General features: G+C 44.7%; 1 protein-coding gene across 2 annotated transcripts in view; it reads right to left on the reverse strand.

The window, feature by feature from the left end:
* LOC129323665 (protein FAM228B-like) overlaps nucleotides 1-23138 on the reverse strand; it is a 31536-nt gene extending 8398 nt beyond the window's left edge. The window contains exons 1-8 of one of the 2 annotated variants that reach the window (XM_054970228.1): nucleotides 22985-23138; nucleotides 19262-19372; nucleotides 18103-18183; nucleotides 15018-15122; nucleotides 13412-13534; nucleotides 6373-6447; nucleotides 5331-5528; nucleotides 2-79 (exon numbers count right to left, since the gene is read on the reverse strand). In XM_054970228.1, the coding sequence (XP_054826203.1) occupies nucleotides 2-79; nucleotides 5331-5528; nucleotides 6373-6447; nucleotides 13412-13534; nucleotides 15018-15122; nucleotides 18103-18183; nucleotides 19262-19372; nucleotides 22985-23092 (879 nt within the window). In that variant the 5' untranslated portion in view covers nucleotides 23093-23138. The remainder of the gene's footprint in view (nucleotide 1; nucleotides 80-5330; nucleotides 5529-6372; nucleotides 6448-13411; nucleotides 13535-15017; nucleotides 15123-18102; nucleotides 18184-19261; nucleotides 19373-22984) is intronic. The other variant, XM_054970238.1, reaches the window with a different exon arrangement.
* Nucleotides 23139-24165: the final 1027 nt, after the last annotated feature.

The raw sequence follows: 24165 nt of genomic DNA on the forward strand, positions 1-24165 counted from the left end.
CCTGCAAGATGTCTGTACATGTCTTCAAGAAGAAAGGATCATAAACAGAAGGACTGTAGCTCTCCAAATAAGCACTTTGCTGTAGAAGGGGAGGGGGGGGGAGGAAACACGGCTATAATATAACAGTACTTAGAGAACAGTTGATCAGTAGCTTTACATCTTAAGGTATCCCAAAGGGAATGTGCCAAACAATTCAAAGGTCTCCGTGCCTTTTGTTTCATTAATATTTAGGTAAAGGTAAAAGTGCAAGCAACGAGTCATTACTGACCCATAGGGGACATCGCATCACAACGTTTGCTTGGCAGATTTGGGGTGGTTTGCCATTGCTTTCCCCAGTCATCTACACTTTACCCCCAGGAAACTGGGTACTCATTTTACCGACCTCGGAAGGATGGAAGGCTGAGTCAACCTTGAGCCGGTTACCTGAACCCGGCTTCCGCCAGGATCGAACTCAGGTCGAGAGCAGAGCTTGGGCTGCAGTACTGCAGCTTACCAGTCTGTGCCACAGGGCTCCTTAGTATTTACTTAGTGTCTGCGTCAGCTTCACAACAGTATTCTGGAGTGAGACACATTACAGGGAGGGCATTCAGGACAAACATTAATTGGCCTCTTAAGCCAAAACAGAGACTTGCATTTCAGCTACCAGGATGAACTGATTTCTTAGTCAAGTCAAAACACTAGGTTTTTTACAACCTTCAGCATTATCGAGGATGAAATTTTTAGTGCAATGACTCCCAAATTTTGAGTTATGTAAGTATGATTAGGAGGGATCCATGTTTTTGTGGGCACTAAGATACAAGCATATTTAAGCCCATTTATCTGCCAGTGGCTTCATAATCAAGGAATCTAGTTCGATGGAAGGGCTAGAGCTATGTAACAAATCCTTAGTTTTCTCTCTATTTCCTCCATGTTCTTTAGTTCAAGATCATTATGTTGGAAAACACCTTGGAACCAGTTTCGTTTTTATATACAGATTACCAGGATGGCAGTTCACCATGCAAACAAATGATAAATGTACATTCCTGCTCCACAGAGCTTACAATCTTGTGTAGATTATACGTGTTACCAGGGCTTTTTTTCAGCTGGGACGCGGTGGAACGGAGTTCCGGAACCTCTTGAAAATGGTCACATGGCTGGTGGCTCCACCCCCTGATCTCCAGACAGAGGGGAGTTTAGATTGCCCTCCGCTTCACGCTGAGTGCAATTTTTCCCCCAAGTCCTCAACACCATCCACTGAACGCTTGACAAGTGCTGCACCTGAAAACTGGTTTACTGTCGCAGAAGCACCCCTTACTTATGGGCCAAGGCACTGAAGGAAAGCATCGTCTGGTCTTCAAAGGTATTTAACGCTGTCGCTATTCTTCTGCCGAGCTTGATATCTCCTGTGGGTTTGGATAGGAGGAGGTATGGGGAGGAAAAAAGGATTATGGGAATGGTAAGCGCTGAAGTCACGAGAAAGAGACTTTTTGGGAGGGGGAGGCTTTCGTGATGGTTCTTCAGAAGCTGCAGCAAGCGGGGACTGGGAAGCAGGGTGAGGAGGAGAGGGAGAAGGAAGAGGGGCTTGGTGGGAAGTTGGCAAACTGGTCAGCTCCAAAGGGGGCAGCGGTAAGAATGGTGAGTGAAAGAAGAGAGAGGGCGAGTAGAGGTAAGGGGGGAATGGAGGAAGAAACTGAAAGAAATAAGGTGGGACAGAGGGAGGAAGCAAGATGGAAGGAAGAACTATCACTGGTGGGGATGTGGAAGAGGAGACGGAAAGAAGGGAGAATGGAAATGGAGGAAGGAAAGAGGGGAAGTATGAACGTCCCAAAAGGTCAGAGGACTCAAAAAATGAGTGAAATGGAGGGAGGAGCACACAAACAGAAACGGGGGATCCAGGGGCACCGGAGGCCTAGTGGAAGAAAAATACAGGGAAGGTGGGGGAAACAAACAAATGAAAGGAAGGTAGAGAATGCAATCCAAAGAATGACAGTTAGCGACAAGTTACTGATTCAGTATAAATGTTTCTCTCTTTCTGGGAGAAAGGTGGTCAAATAAAATTAACAGAATATATAGCCTGTTCATAGCAGACAGCCCGCTGATTCATCTGCAGGCATTATTTTAAATTAATTGAGAGAGATGTTCCAGTTCTTCCTTGTTGACTGGCACCTGTTCCTGAAATCACTGGCCTTACTTTGGCCTTTCCAAAACACTGCTTGTGTGAATGGCCAGAACTGCCAATCTTCAGGTTTCTGCTCCCTGCCCAGGTTCACCAGAAATTAAAACTTTGTGTGAGGTGGAGATGCTTCTTCTCGTGCACGTACGTGAACCCAAAGGAGCATGAGCAGGCGCCCATTGCACACACTGCACCTGCAGAGGTCAGGTTCTGAACTCTTAACATGCTGTCAGGTCGCTATGTTTTTCCGATATATTGCTAAAAGACGAACACTAACAGGATTAGTTGTAAATCCATGGAGGATCACTGCTGTGTAAATTAATACAACATGCAGCAATCTTAGTAGAGTCATCAGCAGTGTGCAGTAACATGAGGAGCGGGTTCAAGCAGCTGCCTTTGGCCTGACAATGTTACTGTCTTATGGCTATCCGTGACACATTAAGTTTTGCTCCATCGACGGACCCTTCCCTACACCCAAAAACATGGAGTTAGAATACCACACAGTTTAAGATGCTAGTACTGCAAGTAAATACATTTTCAAACTAGAAACAGGGTGATTTGAAGACTCCCCCCCCCACTCTACTCCAGTGTTGTCAATAAGAACTAAACAAACACAATATATTGTTCTAAGCCATAGAGCTTTTTGAAGGATCGATGAAAATATAGAGGGGGGGTGTCCTCAAACTGGATGCGATGAAGGCATATCCTATAACAATTCATTTACAATGGCAAATTCATTCAGATTTTCCTGCAGCAGCACAATGCTTAGGATTATACTGGTAAAAACTAGTTTACAACAGGTTTATAGCAATCAACAGAGAAACAAAACCATTTCCCGCATAAACAATGTCCACTGCTCATATCAATTTGCTACATAAGGTTAATGTACATAGTGTAATTTACAGCATTTAATTTACAATCATTTTATAGCTGCCCTCACAACAACCCTGTGAGGTAGGTCACTGCCTCACTTTATTTATGGTGCTGTGGACTAGCAACTTACTCAAGGATACACAATGAGGCATATCTGAACCCAAGCTTTCCCATTTCCAGTCCACCTCTTTATCTGCTGGTCTGCATTCCAAGGCTGTATGGCTAGACCTCTTCCGTCCATCATCACCTACTCAGTCCCATGCATTTAACTGAAGGTAAGCCGTGCAAATTAGAGCTTTGTCTAACTCCTGTTTGCTCTGCATGAGCATTAAGCTTATTAACAACAACAACAACATTCAATTTATATACTGCCCTTCAGGACAACTTAACACCCACTCAGAGTGGTTTACAAAGTATGTCATTATTATCCCCACAACAAACACCCTGTGAGGTGTGTGGGGCTGAGGGCTCCAAGAAGCTGTGACTGAGCCAAGGTCACCCAGCTGGCTTCAAGCGGAGGAGTGAGGAATCAAACCCGGCTCTCCAGATTAGAGTTCCGCACTCTTAACCATTACACCAAACGTATGTAATTTTTCAGAAGCATGCAAGCTTGCCCTCAAATTATTCCCATGTTGCTTATTGCCTTTACACCCACCTTGTGATCATCTTTTCATAGTTCTATGTATAAAGTCCTTTGGTCCAGAAGAACGCTGATAGTGACAAAATGTATGCATCCAAGCAGACAAAACAAAGAATGCATTTGGCAAAGCTGTTAACAGATGATCAAATACACGTCGCTGGTAAAGCAATACTTTTTGTTTAAGATGGAGAAATTGTATGAATGAAAGGAAAAAATTCTCCATGTCCCTCTCTGCTCAGCCTACATGTTTTCATCCCCCCGCCCACCACCACACACATCTACAATAATGACAAGCATTGTGAATAGGCTTCCCCCACAGTTTGGTTAAAATATGGCCATTAGCAATAGACTGGCAGTGCTGGTATTAGAAATTGCCACTGGCAGGGAAGAAGCTGAGAGCTGCACTGTTCCAAGCGTGGCAGCAGGACACAGCTGTCAAGCTATTGTAATCAACTGATTTTGGGGACTAAATAAAGCCAAATCGCTCTTCTGTGCAGAAAAAGAAGTGTTTTAAAGCAGAAATACAGTCCTCAAGTTGTCTATTCAAACCTAGATAATGCTGAAGTATTGTTTTGTTAAAGTACAGAAAACAATGGTATCTAATCCCAGATTTATCCTCAGTGAAGGCAACCCTGCCTTGCTCATGAGCTGTGAACCTACCCACTCCTTTATTAACGTATTCAACCCCTATGGTCATCCTTCGATGCCCCTGGCCTTCTGAACTTAGGCAGGTGGCAGCCTGGGAGAGGGCTTTCTCGATCTGGGCATCAAAACTTGGAACTCCCCCCACCCCGAGAAATTCGTCTGTCCCTTCTGTTGCCATCTTCAGCCAGCAGGAGAAGACTTCTTTGTTGGGTGTGACATTCCCTTAGTGCTCCCTCCTACCTCCCCCATGTTTTTAATTGTTGCTTTTTGTATGTATTTTAGCTCAGGTTTTGTTTCAATATTTTTGTGTTGGTTTTAAAATGTGATTTTATTGCGTGTGTTTCAATCAGCTTTTTTTCAGCTGGAATGTGGTGGAACGGAGTTCCGGCACCTCTTGAAAATGGTCACATGGCTGGTGGCCCCGCCCCCTGATCTCCAGACAGAGGCGGCACGGAGGGCAATCTAAACTCCCCTCTGTCTGGAGATCAGGGGGCGGGGCCACTGGCCATGTGACCATTTTCACCAAGGGCGATTTAAACTTTAAAAAACTCCCCCCTTGTTCCAGATGACCCAAAGTGATGTCATTGTGCGGTCCTGAGTTCCACCACCTCTTTTCCCAGAAAAAAGCCCTGGTTTTAATCCATTAGCCATCTTGGTGGCCCTTGTAAGAAAGGTAAGAGATACATTTTGTAATAAATAAATAAATAAACAATCTGCTCTGAGAAACAGGCTTAGCCTCTATCGAGCTATTCAACCCTAAGCTTTGTTTTAATCATGAGCACTATACCAAGGATTGAGGTAAACATTTTTCTCATTATAGCAAATGAAAATCTAAATAATTTTATTTTCATCTGGCACAATGAACAACACATGCACAGAGGCACATGTATCCATATGTATGGGGACCTGCAATAGCTGATGGCTCATTTATGCGAGTCTCTTGCTACTACAATTACACACAACAGTCTTGCTAGCAAGCCTCCACATGCAATTTCCAATACTCATTTTTTTTCCTAATACCTTCTTATTACAGTAGTTTAAATAAAGGGAGAGTTGTTTTCGTTTTCTTTCCTCTATTTCTTCGCTTGACTGCTTGTCCACTTTGTCCTGAATTTTCTGCAGAAGCGGGCTTGAAACATTCTCAAACCATTTCTTGTACTGCATTTCCTTCCTCCTTAGTGCTAAGAACTCATTGTGCTTCAAATACCTGTCTACTTCCTGATTGACAGAGAGACGGTTATTAAACACAGCCTGGCAACTTACTAAGCAGTAAAGGAAATCAATTCTGCACCATACGCATGGAAGGCTTGAAAAAGACACCTACCTATAACTTAAGTGCTAGCTGATGAAGAAGAATACAATGATCTTAAAACACCCTTTTTGCCCAAGAATTTGGAAAACATAAAAATAGGACAGGCAAAACCTGTTAAAGGTGCAATAAGATTCATCAGCTACATTTCAAACCTCGGTCTCCTTTTCTAGGGAAGAAAGCAATCTGAAGACGGCATAGTGAGCTACAAACTAAGGGTAAGATGAAATCCACAAACTCCACATGTGATTACTACCAGCACAGATAGCAACGTCCACTCCAGCCATCCTTAGTGGACTAGGCACATGTGACCCAGGAGCCATACAAAACCTGCTGAGGTTGATGTGATTGGCTGTTGTTACTGCAGCCACTTGCAACTAATAACTACTGTGCCTCGTTTGTCCCATAACTGAATCCAGGCCACTAGCACCTGCTACAAAAATGATTTATAACAGAAATATTAGATAACATCTTCATTACAATGGGATTCATTTGCTACTGGATTTATATCATATTTATAAAGGATTGTATTCTATCATCCCGCTCAGCTAAGGGTGGCAGCAGTAGAACCGTAGCCTGCTGGGCTCTAGTAAAATAAACATTCTAGACAACCTTCTCATGTTCAAATTAAGTCTGTAGACGCAAACATATTTCAACAGCCATTCTTGAAAATGCAGGCAACATCAAATCTGGATGTCTTCCTTAACAATCAGAAAGACACACTGCAAATGGAAACGGTGTTTTGTTCCTTACCCTCACAAAGCAGTTTTCTCTTTCCAGCAGGGATGGGGCAGAACCAACTACATCATGTCGTCGACTAACTACAGCCTAGTTAAAAAACCAGCAACATCTGTGAAGTAATATTGCTAAATAAAAATGTCATTAATTAAAATTAGTTTTATGAATAGATGAGCAGAATAGATTCCATGATTAATGAAGAAGAATGGGAAAGGAAGCGAATTTCAAAGCTTTCTTTGGCACAAAATAGGGTATGAGATGCTACAATTATACGTATATATTGAAACGGAGGCAAACTGGAATAAAAAAGTCAAAGTAATAAGAGTGCTGAGAGCAGCTACCATTATTATTACATGCTCTGCCTAGAGGGTTAGAAGAAAATCAAACTATGGTGGGCAAGACAATCAATCTAATACATTTTAGGCATACTAAATACATTTAGTACAGCATGGAAAAGATCAAATGAGTCTTGATTTCAAATATTTAAAGTTTAAGTATAATTCCTAAATCTCACACAGAGCTATATTCATGTTTTTAAAATTAGTAGGTAACTTCCAACGTCATAAAAAGTGTACCCTGGTAAAACAGTGTTTCACTCACCTGTAACTGTTGTTCGTCTAGTTCATTCTGTGCAGACACACATTGGGACTGCGCTTGCGCAGGCCTGCCTCGGAGAGAGATTTATAGCTTTAAAAACTCCGAGAAGTGGGCGTCCCCGCCCATGGCGCATGCGCCGCTTTTGGCGCTCAAACACGCATATTAGGGCGGGGCGCCCATCTTGTCCCTCAGTTCTCCCATGCCGCCGGAAGCAGCTCATAGCATACCTCCTCACAGCGGGGTAGGAGGGAGGGAATGTGTGTCTGCACAGAATGAACTAGACGAACAACAGTTACAGGTGAGTGAAACACTGTTTTCGTCGTCGTTCTTCTGTGCAGCCCCACATTGGGAGTATAACAAGCTACTCTCCAATAGGGGCGGGTGTGAGGAGCTCCATCTCCCCCGGGTACCAAATAGCGGTACAAAGCACTACACGTCCTGAACCTTCTCACCGTGCATGAGGTCCTCTCCTTATACAAATAAAAAATGAAGCACTGCACTCCCCACAGCAGCATCCAACCTGGAACCCGCATCCACAGCATAGTGTCTGACAAACGTGTCTGATGAGGACCAGGTCGCCGCTTGACAGATATCTTGTAATGGTGTCCCCCGCAGGAAAGCAGCCGAGGAGGATTGTGAGCGAGTCAAATGAGCTTTGACCGTGCCAGGACATGGCGTGTTGGCTGTAGCGTAGCACCTTCTGATTGTCGCTACAATCCACCGAGACACGGACTGATTAGATGCTGGTGAACCCCTACGAGGGCCAGCATAGCAAATAAAAAGGGATTTGGACCTTCGAAATGATCGTGTTCTATCTAAATAATACAATAAAGCCCTCTTAACATCTAAACTGTGTAAAGCTTTCTCTGCCTCTGAGGTAGGACTGGGGAAGAATACCGGTAGTGAGAGCTTCTGATTCAAATGGAAAGCAGACACCACCTTAGGCGTAAACCCCAGGCTAGGGTGAAGCACCACTTTCAGGGGAAAAAACTGTAAAAAGGGGGAATCCATCCGTAGGGACGCTAATTCACCTACCCTCTTTAGCGATGTAATCGCAACCAGGAAGGCTACTTTCCAGGATAGCAGGGCCATCGGACAACATGCTAGAGGCTCAAAAGGGGGAAGCATCAACTGAGCCAGTACCAGAGACAAGCTCCATTGAGGTGTCGGAGCCCTCCTAGGGGGAAAAATATGAAACACCCCCTTAAGGAATTGTTTTGACGCATGATGTGAAAAAAGGGTCCTGTCATCTACCCTTTCGTGGAACGCTGATATGGCAGCCAAATGAACCTTAACTGACGTGGCTGCTAAGCCTCTATGTAGAAGGGAAAGTAAGTAATCAAATACCCTAGGCAAGGGGCAGGAGAAAGGTGAAAATCCCTGCTGTATCGCCCATCCTGCAAAAGCATCCCACTTGTAAGCATACGACTTTCTGGTGGAAGGTTTTCTAGCGTTTAGCAAGATCTCTGTAACCTCCGCAGAGAACCCCCTCGCTACGGGGATAGCAGCCAAGCTGCTAGACTGAGCAAGCTGACATCGTGGTGTCGAAGCCGCCCCCGGTGGAGTAGATCCGGGTTGTTTGGGAAGGGATAGCACCTGCCCTTTGCCAGCCGCCATAGGAGGGGGAACCACTCCCTGCGAGGCCAAAAAGGAGCTACAAGAATGTAATGGGTCTTGTAGTGCCTGGCCCTGCAAAGAACCTGGGGCAACATGGGTATTGGAGGGAACGCATAAAACAGTGCGTCGACCCAGGGAATTTGGAACGCATCTCCTAGTGAGTGGCTGTCCCACCCCGCCCTGGAACAGAACAGCTCCGCCTTGGCATTCTGGGAAGTTGCGAAGAGGTCCACCTCTGGGTGTCCCCAAAGCTCGAAAACCGGGCGAAGAAACATGTCGTTGATTGCCCATTCGTGATGCGGTCTGAAGAACCTGCTCAACTCGTCCGCCCTGGAGTTCGAGAGGCCGGCTATGTGGAGGGCCTGCGGGCAGGTGTTGTTGCAAATAGCCCAGAGCCACAGGCGTCTCGCCTCTCTGCAGAGTGTAAGGGAAGACGTTCCACCTTGTTTGTTGAGGTAATAGAGAGCGGTGGTATTGTCTGTCTGCACCTGCACTACCTTGTCCCGTACCAGGTCTGCAAAGGAAACAAGTGAATAACGTATGGCTCTCAATTCCAGGACATTAATATGCATGTGTGATTCAGACGGGGACCAAATATCCTGCACTGAACAGGATCCCAAATGTCCCCCCCACCCTTGGAGGGAGGCATCAGTGGTCAAAATGACCTCGGGCGCGGGAGTTCCGAAGGGAACCCCGAGAAGTAAATTGGAAGGGTCTCCCCACCATCGTAAGGATCTAACGATTGAACGTGGAATAGATAGATTTCGTAGTTGAGAATCCGTGACCGGGTTAAAAGCCCGGATGAACCAATTCTGCAATGGCCTCATAAAGAGGCGTGCAAAGGGAACAACCCCTGTCGAAGAAGCCATAAGGCCCAGCAATCTTTGAACGAGCCTTGCCGACTGGAACCGTTTGGACTCCACTCGTCTCACTAAGGATTGGATTACCCGTAGTCTTTCCAAGGGGAGGAAAGCTCTCGCTACAACCGCATCCAGGGAAGCCCCTATAAACTGAATGGATTGCGAGGGTTCTAGGGTAGACTTTTTCCAGTTAACTAAAAGGCCCAATTTGGAAATAGTAGTGATCGTGAGGTGTACATGTTGCAGCAGGACTTCCCTAGAATGGTCTACCAGGAGCCAATCATCTAGGTATGGGTAGATCGTGCAACCCTGAGCTCTCAGGAAGGCCATCACCACTGCCATGCATTTAGTGAACACCCTGGGGGCTGATGATAACCCAAAAGGTAACACCACATATTGGAACACCTCGTCCCCATAACAGAACCGCAGATATTTTCTATGGGTATGGTGGATCGATATGTGAAAGTAAGCGTCCTTGAGATCCAGGACCGCGAACCAGGAATTTTTCTCTAGATAATGAATGACACTAGAGAGTGTTAACATGCGAAACTTTTCAACTTTAATAAACAAATTCAGTTGTCGTAGGTCAAGGATCGGTCTGACTCCACCGTCCTTCTTCTCTACCAAGAAGTATCGAGAATAGAACCCAAACCGGGAGTCACTGGTAGGGACCCTTTGTATTGCACCCTTCTGTAGGAGTTCCGTGATAGCGAGTTGCAGTTCTTGTGAGGGCAATGGTGAACTCCCAGAAACAGACAACTGAGGCATATGTTCGAAACGTAAACGGTAGCCATATTGAACGATGGCCAGAACCCAGGAATCAGAGGTAATTTTTTCCCATTCATGAAGAAAGGGAGACAACCTGTCCAGAAACAAGGACGGTCGTTCCGAGGCTAGGTCGGTCAGTCAAAACCCAGGCTTTTGCGGCTGGGAGAATTTTGGTGACTGCGGTTGATTCTGCTTGGTTCTGGGGCGGGTAGAACGCCGAGAAGAACCCCTTTGATAAGCAGGATACGACTTATACTGATGGTAATGATGGTAAGGTTGGTAATTGTACCTTGTATTGCGTTGATATTGTTGACGGCCCTTATATCTGTATTGCTGCTGGTAGTGGGGCTGCTGCTGAGTAGAGATGACCCCTAACGAACGGGCTGTCTGCCGATTGGCTTTCATTTGGTTCAGGGACTCGTCAGTTTTTTCAGAGAATAATGAGGTGCCCTCGAATGGGAAGTCCTCGATCTTACTTCTCTTGTCGGGGGTCAATGCCGTTGATCTCAACCAGGAATGACGGCGAAGCACTACTGCAGAGGCCATAGCATGAGCCGAGCAATCAGCCTCGTGCTTAGCTGCAGTCATCTGCTGCTTGGCCAGTCTGGAGGCTTCCCCCTGGAGGATCCGGAATACAGCCTTCTTGTCTTCCGGGAGGTCTGCAATGTACGAGGAGAGTCTACTCCAAAGAAACAGGTTGTATGACCCCATAATGGCTTGATAGTTTGAGATGCGGAAGTTTAGGGCTGCGGAAGAGTATATCTTCCGTCCCAGCTGATCGAGTTTGCGCCCTTCCTTATCGTTGGGTGAAGAGTATGAACCGTACTTGTTCTTTGACTGGGTTTCTTCTGTTACAAGAGAGGAAGGTTTGGGATGGGTAAAAAGGAAGGCACAGTCAGATTGTTTCAGCTTGTAGTAGCCTTCCACCCTGCGAGAAGTCGCCGGAATCGAGGCCGGTTTCTCCCACACTCCATGCTCAATGTCCAGCAGATCCTCGACCGCCGGGAAGGCGACTGTTGAAGAATCAGAGTGTAGTGCTTGAAGCACCTTGCTCTTAGGTTTGGACGAAGAGCTGGAGACGTCTAATTCGAGGGCTCTAGCCATCCTCAACATTTGCTCAGTGAACAGTCTGTAATCCTCCGAAGGCGAGGATGAAGGAGGCTCACCCACGGTTTCTTCTGGGGGTGGGTCCGAAGCGATGTCGGATACCTTTCCATAATGAGACACAGATCCGATGTCCTCCTCCGAACCCGAGCCAGGTTCCATAATCACGGACAGCTGGTTCCTGGATGCGCTCGGTTCCGCAGACCGGTGGCTCTGATGTGAGACGGATCCGGGAGGAGGTTGGAACGCCGGTGTGGATTGGAGCCAGGTCAAAAAATCCTGCCAGTTTGGCTGTTGCCCCTGGTACGGAGGCTGGTGTGTCCAGAAGGATCCAGGAGCCTGATGTGCTGGGGGGGCCGGTGTCTGGGCCGGCCAAGCATAAGGGTACTGCACAGTCTGAAACTGCTGCATTTGCGGTGGGGCCAGCATGCCTGTGGTCAATGACGTCTGAGCCATAGACCTGCGATCTCCGTAACCTGGACTCGGATCCGTAGCGGAAAAAGCCGGTTCCGGTTCCCCCAAACACACCTCCCCTTCGGTATCCTGATGGAAAACAGGAGTAGGAGGAGGAGAAGGCGTCGAAGGCTGTTGTAGTACCTCCTCCTCGATTATAAGAGAAGGGGTAGAGGCCGTAGACCGGTGTCTCTTTTTATGAGGGGATGAATGGGAAGACTTCTTAATGTGCTTAGTCTTCGCCTTAGCCTTCTTCGGTATCGGTTCCGCGGAGGTACGGTTGTCAGCGGCCGGTTCCGGGGAGTGGCGCTTGGTAGGCCCCGCTTTATCCTTCGGTTTCGACTCGGAACCGACAGGGTCTGGAACGGCAGGCGCCGGTTCCGACTGTGTAACGGTTCGCTCGATCGAAGTGCTTTCTTGGCCCATCTTATCAGGTAAGGCTATCACTCTGGGCAGAGGGTTCGATCCAGCCCCTGGCGTTTGTATAGATGGTTTATTGGATCCCGAAAGGACCATCTCCCACAGGGCCGCCTTGAGCCTGGCTGCTCTATCACTACGTGCCTTCGGGGTGAACCGTTGGCAATGGCGGCAAGTTGAAACAATATGGGACTCACCCAGACAGAGTAGACACAGGGAATGCTCATCCGTATGGGGCATCTTAGTGTCGCACTGAGAGCACTTTTTAAACAATGCCTTGTGCGACATTTGGAAAAAACAGGTTGAAGAACTATATACAACTAACTATCTACGACTACAACAACTAACTATATACAACTAACGTTCTGAGGAAAAAAACCAGTTCGCAATCAAGGAGCGATAAAGCTAGCGATCTCTCCCACCGGCGGCGAAAAGAGAACTGAGGGACAAGATGGGCGCCCCGCCCTAATATGCGTGTTTGAGCGCCAAAAGCGGCGCATGCGCCATGGGCGGGGACGCCCACTTCTTGGAGTTTTTAAAGCTATAAATCTCTCTCCGAGGCAGGCCTGCGCAAGCGCAGTCCCAATGTGGGGCTGCACAGAAGAACGACGACGAACTAGGTAGATACACAAGAATCTACTGAATCACTGAGCTGAGAACAAGAGTTCAGTGACAAGCAACCATCACCAACCAAATGCCTGAACAAAGCCACAATCTGCATTGCGCAATATGCCAAACAGCCCCAAGAGTGGTAATTTGTCATTAATAATGCAGTCATAAGAAGGGTTACACTCTTCTAAGCCCACTGGCTTCAATGGACTTAGAACACTGTAACGTTTGCTTAGGTTTACACCAAACAAGCTGTTCAGAATCCTACTGAAGTCTACTCAATGGAGGTTACTCCCAGAAAAGTGCTTTTAGAACTGCACTGCACGTTATTTACAGTCTTACAGGCATGTATTACTTAGCCAAATTGTTACTACCCTGTAAAAAGTTACTTGAAATCGTACAAAATAAGTGCCATCTCCTCCTTATACGAGTAATCCCCAGGCAGAGCAGACATGATCTTAATTACACCTAATCTACATTCAATAAATTGCATGGAACTCAAAAAATAGATGATGTCTGAAGTAGCCGTTAGCCATTTTGACTTCTGGACCTTGTAGCAGTACCTTTCTTTCTTAGCCTCCTCCTTTGCCAGTATGCATTTCTGACTCATACCCCAAACTCATCTGTACCTGCAGAGCAGACAAATGCTTCTGTGTGAGCCAGCTCTCTGAAGTGTTCGCCCTTGCAGACAGGCTGCTTCTTCCAGTCTTGCTCTGCGTTGTACTCAAGGATGAGGAGACTTCTGGACGAGGCTTAAAAAGCGGGTGGGGAGGGTAACAGTGAAAGCATCACCTTCAGACCATTCTCAGAATCAAACGTGACTACGCAAAGACTGCAGTATCTTTCCTACCGAAAAGAACGTTAATATGGATTGCTGCGACTCTACATCCTGGAAATGCTTCCACTTCCAGTCGTACTCGAACAGCACTTAAATGAAACATACTCCTCCTTCATAGGCCCCTAGGGACACAAGAATCCTCTCCAAACATGTAAAGCGCCATGAGAGAATAATGTCATTGTCTGACTTGGAGTCTGACTACCATACCAGTATAGTATGCAGGGCTTTTTTTCAGGGGGAACGGAGTTCCGGAACCTCTTGGAAATGGTCACATGACTGGTGGCCCCGCCCCCTGATCTCCAGACAGAGGGGAGCTTAGATTGCTCTCCGCGCTGCTGAGCGGAGCGGAGAGCAATCTAAGCTCCCCTCTGTCTGGAGTTCAGGGGGCAGGGCCAGCAGCCATGTGACCATTTTCTCCGAGGGCAACCCACTGAGTTCCACCACCTCTTTTCCCAGAAAAAAAGCCCTGATAGTATGGTATCTAAATACAGTATAGTACAGTATAGTAATAGTTTCTAAATACAGCCATATCGTACCTGTCCTTTCCTCTGAGACAGCTGCAGTGAACCGATTTATTATTTCTTAAAGACATCCAAATAAATCTTAGACCAAATGAGACTACACTACCACTAGTTAAAAGCAACCATTTCTGTACTGAAAAGCAGTAGATAAATTTTTTAAATAAATAAAAATAAAACATTGCCAGTAAGGAAAATACTAGAAGCACCTTACTGAACTTCGTAAATTCTCAAACCTCTTTTTGGCAACTATAATTTTATTTGTTGCCTTAATGAAGATTCAAGACTTGAGCCATAAATAAAGTTGATGGCTCAATAACAGAAAAAACATTTAAATAAATAAACAAATATGTGTTTGCACAGTACTTTTGAGTATGTTTACATCAGATGTTTGATTCCCCACTCCTCCGTTTGAAACCAGCTGGTTGACCTTGGGTCAGTTACAGCTCTTTTAGAGCTCTCTCAGCCCCACCCACCTCACAGGGTGATTGTTGTGAGGATAATAATAACACACTTTGTAAACTGCTCTGAGTGGGTGTTAAGTTGTCCTGAAGGGCGTCTGGATTTTTATGCTGTTTATATTAATGTGTATTTATATTAGATTTTATGCTATTTGCAATAATGTGGAAGCCGCCCTGAGCCCACTTACAGGAAGGGCAAGGTTTAAGTCGAATAAAATAAAAATAAATGTTGTTGTTGTTGTTATAAATAGAACTCTGCACAAGTTTAAAAAACAAAAGCAAAAACTTGCTTAAACTAATTTGATATGCTGCTTTAACAGTGTTGCAAACATTAGCATCACAGCGCACTCTGGGACGCTCCACTGACATGGGCAGCACATATGTTCCCACCCTAAGCACCCTCACGAACGTCACTCACCTGTTTTGGACCTGGCTCCTGCTGCTCCATCTGGGCCCTCGGACAGCGAAGTCTTATGAGCCACTCTAACTCTGAACTCTCCTTCCTCGGCACTCGTGGGTAGCTCTAATGCAACATTGTTCAAATGCATTTAAAACACAGCCCACAGCAATGTGTTAGTTTCCACATAAAACATTTAGCCTAATGAATACAAATTCTTTAACGGACTATTAGTGATATCAGCTCACAGCTTCACAAGACATCAGCTTTCTGACTATACACTGTTGACACAACTCTCTCTCTCCCTCTCTCTCTCTTGCAGGCTATAAGATTACTAGGTAGAAGGAAGCAGCAGAATTTGGATTTTATCCAACAGAACTGTTCTGTTATGTCATAAGATGGCATCAGTTCTAAATTCCAATTGGATCAATCATTTCTAACTTCTGTTTCACTTTTTTATTTCTTAACCATTGTAAACTAATAATGTATTCCATCCAAAAGAAGATGGCACATTACAATAGAACTGCCATTAATACACAAGGTCAAACCAAGATATTCAAAGATGACTAAGCATGGTATTTGGGAACGGTAATGGTTTGCCATGTAAATATTTGTGTGTTATATTAATGTGGGGGTTTGAATATATGTTAACAGTGGTTAGAAATGAATGCCTCTGAAGTAAGAAGGAGGGGGACTGGATGGGTGAGTAAAGTGCATTATGATAGTATGATAGCCGTACCCTAGGGGGTGGAGTGAGCTGCAATATTTTAGAGAGCTGTTCGGAGGGAAATGGTTCAATGTTGTGGAGAGCTTTTCTGGGGAAAGAGGGAGGAGGACTGAAGTGGTGTAACTTGAGGCAAGTCTGTGTGTTCTTTTATTTGTGGATATTATTAGCCTAAGTGCTGCTGTAACACAGTGATTAAGTGGCTGGACTCCGCCACTTAATCAACACTGCTAGTTCAAATCCCACTACTGAATGCTATGAGCTCTGCAGGTGGCCTTAGATAAGCCACTCCTCTCAGCCCCAGTTCCCCGGCTGTATTGTGGGGATAATAATAACATCAACTTTGTTCACCATTCTGAATGGTGCACTAATCTGTTTAGAAGAGTGATATAGAAGCGTGATTATTATTATCATTATAAGTGGCAAAATGGGAAAAATAAGTCTTTGTGATTGAGACCGTTTAGAAATGTTTGAAGATCTGTACCAATCTCGAAACCATTACACTTATGAACTACTCTGAAACCAATAGACCCATGAACTACTCCGAAACCATTACACATGTACTTATAAATATATTGCTCTTTTAAGTAAATTGCCTGTTTTATTGATAATAAAGGATCCTTTTGCCTCACAACTAACTCCATGTGCTGACCATTCTGTCAATCTACCAAATATAACTAAGAGTTCCTACACTATAGATCAAATGAAAAGAGAACTATGGTGAAATTCTTTGGTGGCAGTGAAAATCTAATGGTACACTAAGAAGGACAGAGAGGCAGTATAACAGCAGCCTCATAAAGGGAGCAAAACTTTGCAGGAACTATTCTGTCTAAGAAGGCAATATTCTATCTACCACATTTCAATCCCACCCTTCCTTCAAGGAGTACATAGGATTCTCTCTTTGGGCTGGAGAGAAGGACAGCTTCCCACATTTCCTCTGTCACACTATTCCCTTTGTTCAAACAAGTTCTGCAGGTTGTTGAATCAATACAAACTCTGTAAAACCAGCTTCGAAAGTTAGATAAGCATACACAACTAGCAATCCCATTTCCAAGCCTGAAACTCTTTTAAAAAAAACCTATTGTCTGCTTCCAGCCCAGCTACAAACTCATTACAATTTCTCCTTCTCCTATTTGCCTTCACCTTTTTCCTTCTTTTCACAGGGCTCATGTGGGATAAAACAGTGGTCTTCAAGCATTCCAGACCTGGGACCCACTGACCATAAGACTCACATACATGACAAGAAGTCATGGGACACCAGAATAGTGCAACACGAAACAGAGCCACAATTATGCAGTTGGATCTACTGGAAGAGTTCATGGAAGATGTTGAAGGGACAGATCTTTCCCTACCTTCCCTAAGCAGTTTTTAATGTCAGAGTACATTCTATTTCATTTAGAAAATGTACTGATTGCCCTTCCACCAATAAGTACCCAGATGATTATGTTCATATGCTACTTCCTGAGCAGTTATACTTCTGGTTCTCAATTTAGTCTCTAAAGCATCATAAAACAGGAAGAATAAGAGTAAAATTTTATCCCCTGGAGGAATCTTAACTAAATATTTTCCCCTATGTCTGAAAATCTTTCTCCTGCATTCCTGGGACAATTAAACTCTCCTACTTGTCGTTGGAAAGGAGAACAACTTTGTTAATATTAATTTATTCATCCATACTCTGCCTTTCTCCCCATGTGGATCCAAAGTCGCTTATGTTATTCTCATCACCTCTATTTTATCCTCACAACAACTGAATGTGTATGACTGAGCCAAGGTCACCCAGCAAGCTTCCAAGGCCGCGTAGGGATTTGAACCAGGGTCTCCTAGATCCTAGTCTGACACTCCAACCACTATACTATGCTGTCTCTAGCACTGAAGAAAACATTTTAAAGTCAGAAAAAACAAGAGGTAAGATCTTATATACTACATAAATGTTAAATTCTTTGTCATATCCATTAATAATCATTTACAAATGTATATGCCTGATATTATACTGAAACTCTCAACTATAACCAGGGTGGTTTTCAACCTATGGGTCAGGAGCCACAGGTGGTTCATGGAGCTCCATTTGCTGTGTCACAAATCCCTACAGATTGCCATTTTTTACTTCTTTTTTATAAGGATCTGTTGCCAGGGTTTATACTTAGAAAGCAAGGAAAGACAAAAGCAGCAAAGTCACTTAGCAGTGGAGAGGAATACTTTTCAGCACAGGCAGATTCAAAAGAATGGGCTCCTCTTCTTCCTGTCTCATGAATGTGACATCAAGTTACATCTTGCCATGTGCTTGCTCCTTGCTGGATCCATGCTGCTGCCTAGGGTGATCAGATCTGGAGATGGTGAAGACTACTTTGCTACATTCATTGAAAAAAAATTGTCTTGGTTTACCTGAAAAGATGTACATTCAGGCGTATATTCAGCCAATGCATCTTCTTTATTCAATTTCTGCGGGAATCCAGTTTTGAAAGGCTGTGAGGAAGGTTGAAGCATAAATATGAAGTAAAAAAAACACCTATGTTTGCAATTCTATGCAAGTTACCAGGCAGTGCAACTCACTGAACTAAAAAACAAAAAAGAGCTTTGTGGCACCTTGCATATTAACAATTTTATTGTGGCATAAGCTTTCATATTTCCCATCACTGAACTCACGACTGAGACTGTCTTCTGGCAAAGGACTGTTGTTCAGAGCTCAAGCTCTTCAGCTTTAACAGTTGATGAAGAAGAATGTAATATGATCATATTTCAAAGACAAAAGTCACCCCAGATTATTTAGGCGGTTATGTAAATATACATCCGCAAGCAGCTGAAATTAAGAGTTGAATCAAGCTGGGTGGTAATAGGTGGAGCAAAGGTGACAGACACTAACCATGCAATCCTAAACATATCTACTCAGAAGTAAGTCCCACTACATTAAGTGGTGCTTACTCCAAGGTAAGTGTGCAAGGTTCTGTATCCTAAACAGAGTGGTACCCTTGAAGTCAAAGGTCTAACTCTGTTTCGGACACCATTGTTAGTGATACAGCACCAATTCAGTTTGCCTTACTCTGGACTTTTGCAGCTTGTATACTGCTGTGACTATGGAAATGGATTTAGGCTGCCTTCGCATACAGTCTGGTTTATACCGAAGTTTCTCCTTACGGTGCTATACATGGGATGAATAGCATAGAGGAAAGAAAGAGCTGTTCACATTTGTAATTCTCTCCCAGAAAAACTGGGGCAGGGGGAGGTAGCCATTTTTTTCATCAGGTGAACAAGTAGTCTACTTTATAAACACAAGCACAGGTCCATATCCAACATGCATAAGCAGAAACTAGGAAGAAGGCAGAACGGAAGGGAGTCAGGTCCAGAGACTATTCTGACTCCTCGTTGTGTGCTGAATATGTGTAGTATATGAAATAGGTTACATTTTTATGGTGAAAACTGAAAAACAGAGCTAGAATTTGATGAATTATGTGGGATTATTTCCCTAGGTCAGCTGAATATCATTCTGCTTTCAGAACTGCTGTATAACAGAGCGTAAGTGCAAACTCCTTTTATCAAGCCTTACCTTTATAGAGTGGACATTTCTACTGTATCGATGACGAGCTCCTGGACAGCAAACCTTTATAAGCCAATCCTCTTCTGAGCTTTCACTATTTAAGGATGATGATGAAACAACCTAGAAAACGGAAGTCAAATTAAAATGTACAAAGGAAAACTATTACACAGAAAGAAGGGGTCGTATCAACCAATTTGAACTGCTGTTGAACTGAAGAAACACAGAAAAGGTTTAGAAGACATTAAATAATAATATAAGGTTGAATGAGATGTTTCCAAATGTTAATTGCTAACTGTAAGAGACCTCCAAACAAAACAGCTAGACATAGCGGTTTTGTTTTTGTCAAAAGTCAAACGCGCAAACAGACAAGGCATCCTAAGACTCGCCATCCTGCAAGAACTTCCCGAAACAGAGCATCCCCAAGCAAGCCTACACTCCACAAACTCTCCCAAATACTGCAGAAAGTTTCTCCAAAAAGGAAGTGTCTCTACAAAGCACAACCAAACAACAGAACACAAGCCCAGCACCAGAATGTGCAATATGGAAAACAGGATGACCTCTAGAGGGCAGGATACCAACGGGCTTTTGAATATGTACAAAATAAAACCAAAATTGTCTTCAGTTTTCTTTGTCAAACTTTTAATCCTTTTTTTCTGTATCTGCATTAAAATGTGTTTGTTTTCCTTGTTTTTCATTTCAGTTGGCTTCAATAGGAAAGGAGAACACATCTCCACCTGCACCCTTTTCCCCTCTATAAAACTGAGATGACATACCTAGGAACTGTATACCTCCTTCTAGAGACATTCACTGCCAACTTTTAGGATGACAGGAGAAAGCATATCCCATTTTATGATCCATTAAAATTCTTGCGTGCGGACTTGTTGAGCGGTTGCCTGCCTTTTTGCTCTAATAAAGCTGCATAGTTTTTAAATCAGGAAAACAGCCTGCAGAAAAAGAGTAAACTTTTGTGGTCATCGCTCACTTCTTCAGATATGTGAAGGTCACCTTACCTTCACATATCTGAAGAATTGAGCTGTGACTCACAAAAGCTCATGTTGAAATACATGTTAGTCTTTCAAGTGCCAGTGGCCTTTTGATTAATCTTCCAGATGGCCTAACATCATCTCCCAAAACCTTCCATTTTTTTGCACAAGTTGCTCTGAAGAGTGATTCTTCACCACAGAGATTTATTTATTATTTATTTACTTCATTTATACTCCACCTTTATCCCCAATGGGGACCCAAAGAAATTTACATTGTTCTGCTTTCCTCCATTTATCTTTACAACAACCCTGTGGGGTAGGCTAGGCTGAGACTGTGTGACTGATCCAAGGTCACCCAGCAAGGCAGGAGCTCTTTCTTCCCTTGCAGTGGCGTTCTGAGGGCATTTGGATTCTTCTTTATTTTCTAACAGCCATTTCCCGTAGTTGCTGTGTGGTTGGAAGGACCCTGAGTTGGGTCTTTTAAAACCTGCACATCTAGCTAGACCCTGGGGATTCGAACCTCGGTTTCCCAGATCCTAGTCCAACACTTCAACATATTCTTTTCATGCCCTTACATTAATAGCCATGGGTGGCCTCACTGTGCCAATCAAAAACATCCACGGGCGGGGGGAGGAAGCATCCAAGGCTAAAATGTTTCTACAAACATGAAAGAAACGTGCGTTTATGTATGTTTTAAGTTGCAGTAACAGCACCACGTGCGTTTCAGTTGGCATTTTGAGTTGTCAGAGTACGTGAAAAACAGGTGTGGGGGGGGGGGTAAGCAGAAGGTAAATGAGGCAGAGTAGAAACGGGGAAAGAATGAGGATGGAGGTGTGAAAAAGACATTGCAGGAACTGCAAGAGATAAGGAAGGAATGTCAGCTGGGGGGGTCAGACAGCAGATGCGTCAAGTGGCCAGGGAGGGGGTTGGGGCCAAAAGATGGGAAGGGGGAAAGTTTAGGAGGGTGAATGTCGAGGGTGGGGATAGGACAGAGCAAAAGGGAAGATGGAGGATTCTCCCAGCTTCATGAGTCCTAGCAGGGGCTTCTGAATAAAGAATTCTGAATTTTGTACTGCAAAAATCTATGATTTGGGGTAGCTGAGTGTTTTGGGGGGGAGATAAAGAAGATATGTAGACTTCCATTCCTTATTCAGACTGCTCCATGTTCATATTGTGGTGAATAAAGAATTGGAAACCAGCAACCAACGGCAGCCTCATTCCTTCTCTGTGCGTGAGACTTCTAGTTCCTTCAGCTTTGTCTAGCTTGTTCCCGGGAAATCTTTTTCTTCTCCCAGTAAAACACCTTTAATGTGAATACATTTTTGTTACAAATTCATCATAAAGTTAATGTTTATATAAAGTTAGGGTCATCTTCTTACATGCTGATACACAGAAAACCAAAGCCAATACTCAGTCCCTCTTTTAACGTCTTTGCATCTGAACACATGCATAACATTTAGTATTTCTTCAGAAGTCTCAACAGGCAGAAATCTGACAGCCACAGTCAGATACTTGAGCGCATTACATAAAATCAGGGCCCCAGATCTCTGACTTGTACCCTGTTCAAACTACAGGTGGAAGCTAATGTTAAGTACTTGATGAGTACTTGGTGGAAGCATGACTTCCTTCCCTTTACTTTTCCTCTTGTCAGCACTTGCAATCGCAAGACATGGATATGGCATAGATCCAATTATTAATATATTGATGCTGATCTCTAAAGCGAGGGCACTTTTGTACATGCACATTACACAAAACGAAGGAGAGTATAGCACTGAATTGTACTACATTCAAGACATCAGGTGGAAGCTAAGATTTTTAAACGCTTCACAAAATTCACCTGCAGTGCTTTTTTAAGAAAACGGGAACCTGCGCGTGATTCTAATTTGTGCAACACACCTGTGCCTCTGCTTGGGGGATGCATCACCTTCCCTTGCCATGAGGATAGCTTTAGGTGTGTAACCATGTTGGTCAGCCGCAGAACAGCAAGACTGGAATTCAGTGGCCAGACCAACAAGAATTTGAGAAATCAAAAAGAGTCCAGTAGCACCTTTAAGACTAACCAATTTTATTTTAGCATAAGCTTTCGAGAATCAAGTTCTCTTCGTCAGACGTCTGACGAAGAGAACTTGATTCTCGAAAGCTTATGCTAAAATAAAATTGGTTAGTCTTAAAGGTGCTACTGGACTCTTTTTGATTTTGCTACCACAGACTAACACGGCTAACTTCTCTGCAAGAATTTGAGAGTATGAGCTTTCAAGAGTCACAGCTTCCTTCTTCAGATATGTGTTGCCATATTACCGATAACTGCAACGGGACTTGGCAAGAAAGGGCCCCCGTGTTCTAGAACGAGGTCCTTCATCGATGGAAGATCAGGAGACCCTCCCTGGAGACTCCAGAGGAGGAGAAACGGGACTGGGGCTCGCTTGTACTTTTCACAAAATTGTCACTTCTGACACCAGATAAACGCGACGCCGCTTGCTTTCATGCATAATGCGCTCTCGGTGCGCTTCAGCAATCGCTTGTCCCCCGGCATGGATCTCCGAACCACACCCAAGAGCTTTTCGCTAGGAAACCTCCGGGAGGGGGAGGGGGACTGGCACGCAAAAAGCGCTTTCACACGCGCGAGCGCAAACACGCGGAGCTCCCACCCCGCGGGCCAATCCAGGCTCCAACGTCTCCTTCTCTGCCTTCACGGACTCAGCTCGGAGATTTTCGACCCCGTCGGGTCCTCCCTCACAACGCCACTCACCCTTTCGGGGAGACCCGGCAGTGGAGGACGAGGAGGAACCGGCGCCGCGAGCGTGGATGACAAGGACCCCGAGCCGGGCGTAGCCAGGCCCTCCCGCGCCACCTCCATGGCCCTCCCCGGCTCCAGCCCGCGGGGGGCAGCTGTATCTTGCCCCGCGCGCTCCCTAGCAGTGGCTAAACCTGCGTTGCGCACGGCAAGCGCGCTGTATCCCTCCGCCCACCAACGGTTTTCCCAACGGCTACTTCCCCTCGCTTGCTCTTTTCGGAAATCCCCTGTGGCGTTTTGTAATCCCCAGAAAGGAGAAAGCGGGAAAGCCTGGGCTTAATGTTTTGAGGCGCTCTTATTTTTTCTACTGTGGAAGACGTTAAAAAAAAAACCCCACTCATATCCATCCGCGTTAGACAGCCTACCGTCCCTCGTCTCCATGACAATCACCAAGCTTCCCACCCCCACACTGTGAGGACAAGAAAGCCGCCAATCAGAAAAGAGAAACTTTTCCCACACCTCTGACGAAGAGAACTGAGGTTATCTCGAAAGCTTCTGCTACAGTAAAGTTGGTTAGTCTTAAAGGTGCTGCTACTGGACTCTTTTCTATTTTCCCACACAGCCAGTCATAATTTAAGGAGTCCCAGCTATTATTTACAGAGAAAGCGCCCTTAAGGCCGAGGGGGCGCTTCAAGTCCCAGAGATCACGTGCCTGAAGGTGAGAGGCTCCTATGGCCTTTTCCATCCCGCTTTAGACTTTTCCTCTCTGAAAACTGTGCCTCTGAGCTTGTGTAAAGTGTCTCATTCTCACCTTCCCTGAAGCTGGGCAGAGGCAAGACGGTGGGGCTTCAGAAGTGTTTTTAAGGTGGGGGAACAGAAACTCAAGATGGACAACCAGGCCATGATAAATGTTGCCTACTTTGCAGGTGCATTTTTGTATCTGCTTATTTGATAGGTGAATTAGTCTCACCCAGTGTACTCAAAATGAGCATCACAATCATAAGTACACGTGAATAAAAAAGAAAATCTAATTACTGTAATGGATCAAATTACACTTTATTTTATGTGGGCGTTTTTAGGCTGCCTTTCTCCCCAAAGTAGCTTACCCAAAAAAAAAAGATGAAAACGAACACACAACACACACAAACAAATCTGGGCTGGTCCAGATCTGCCAAGTTGGCTCTCACAGGTCCCAG

Source organism: Eublepharis macularius, chromosome 1, assembly GCF_028583425.1.
Source record: "Eublepharis macularius isolate TG4126 chromosome 1, MPM_Emac_v1.0, whole genome shotgun sequence".
Taxonomy (NCBI): Eukaryota; Metazoa; Chordata; class Lepidosauria; order Squamata; family Eublepharidae; genus Eublepharis; species Eublepharis macularius.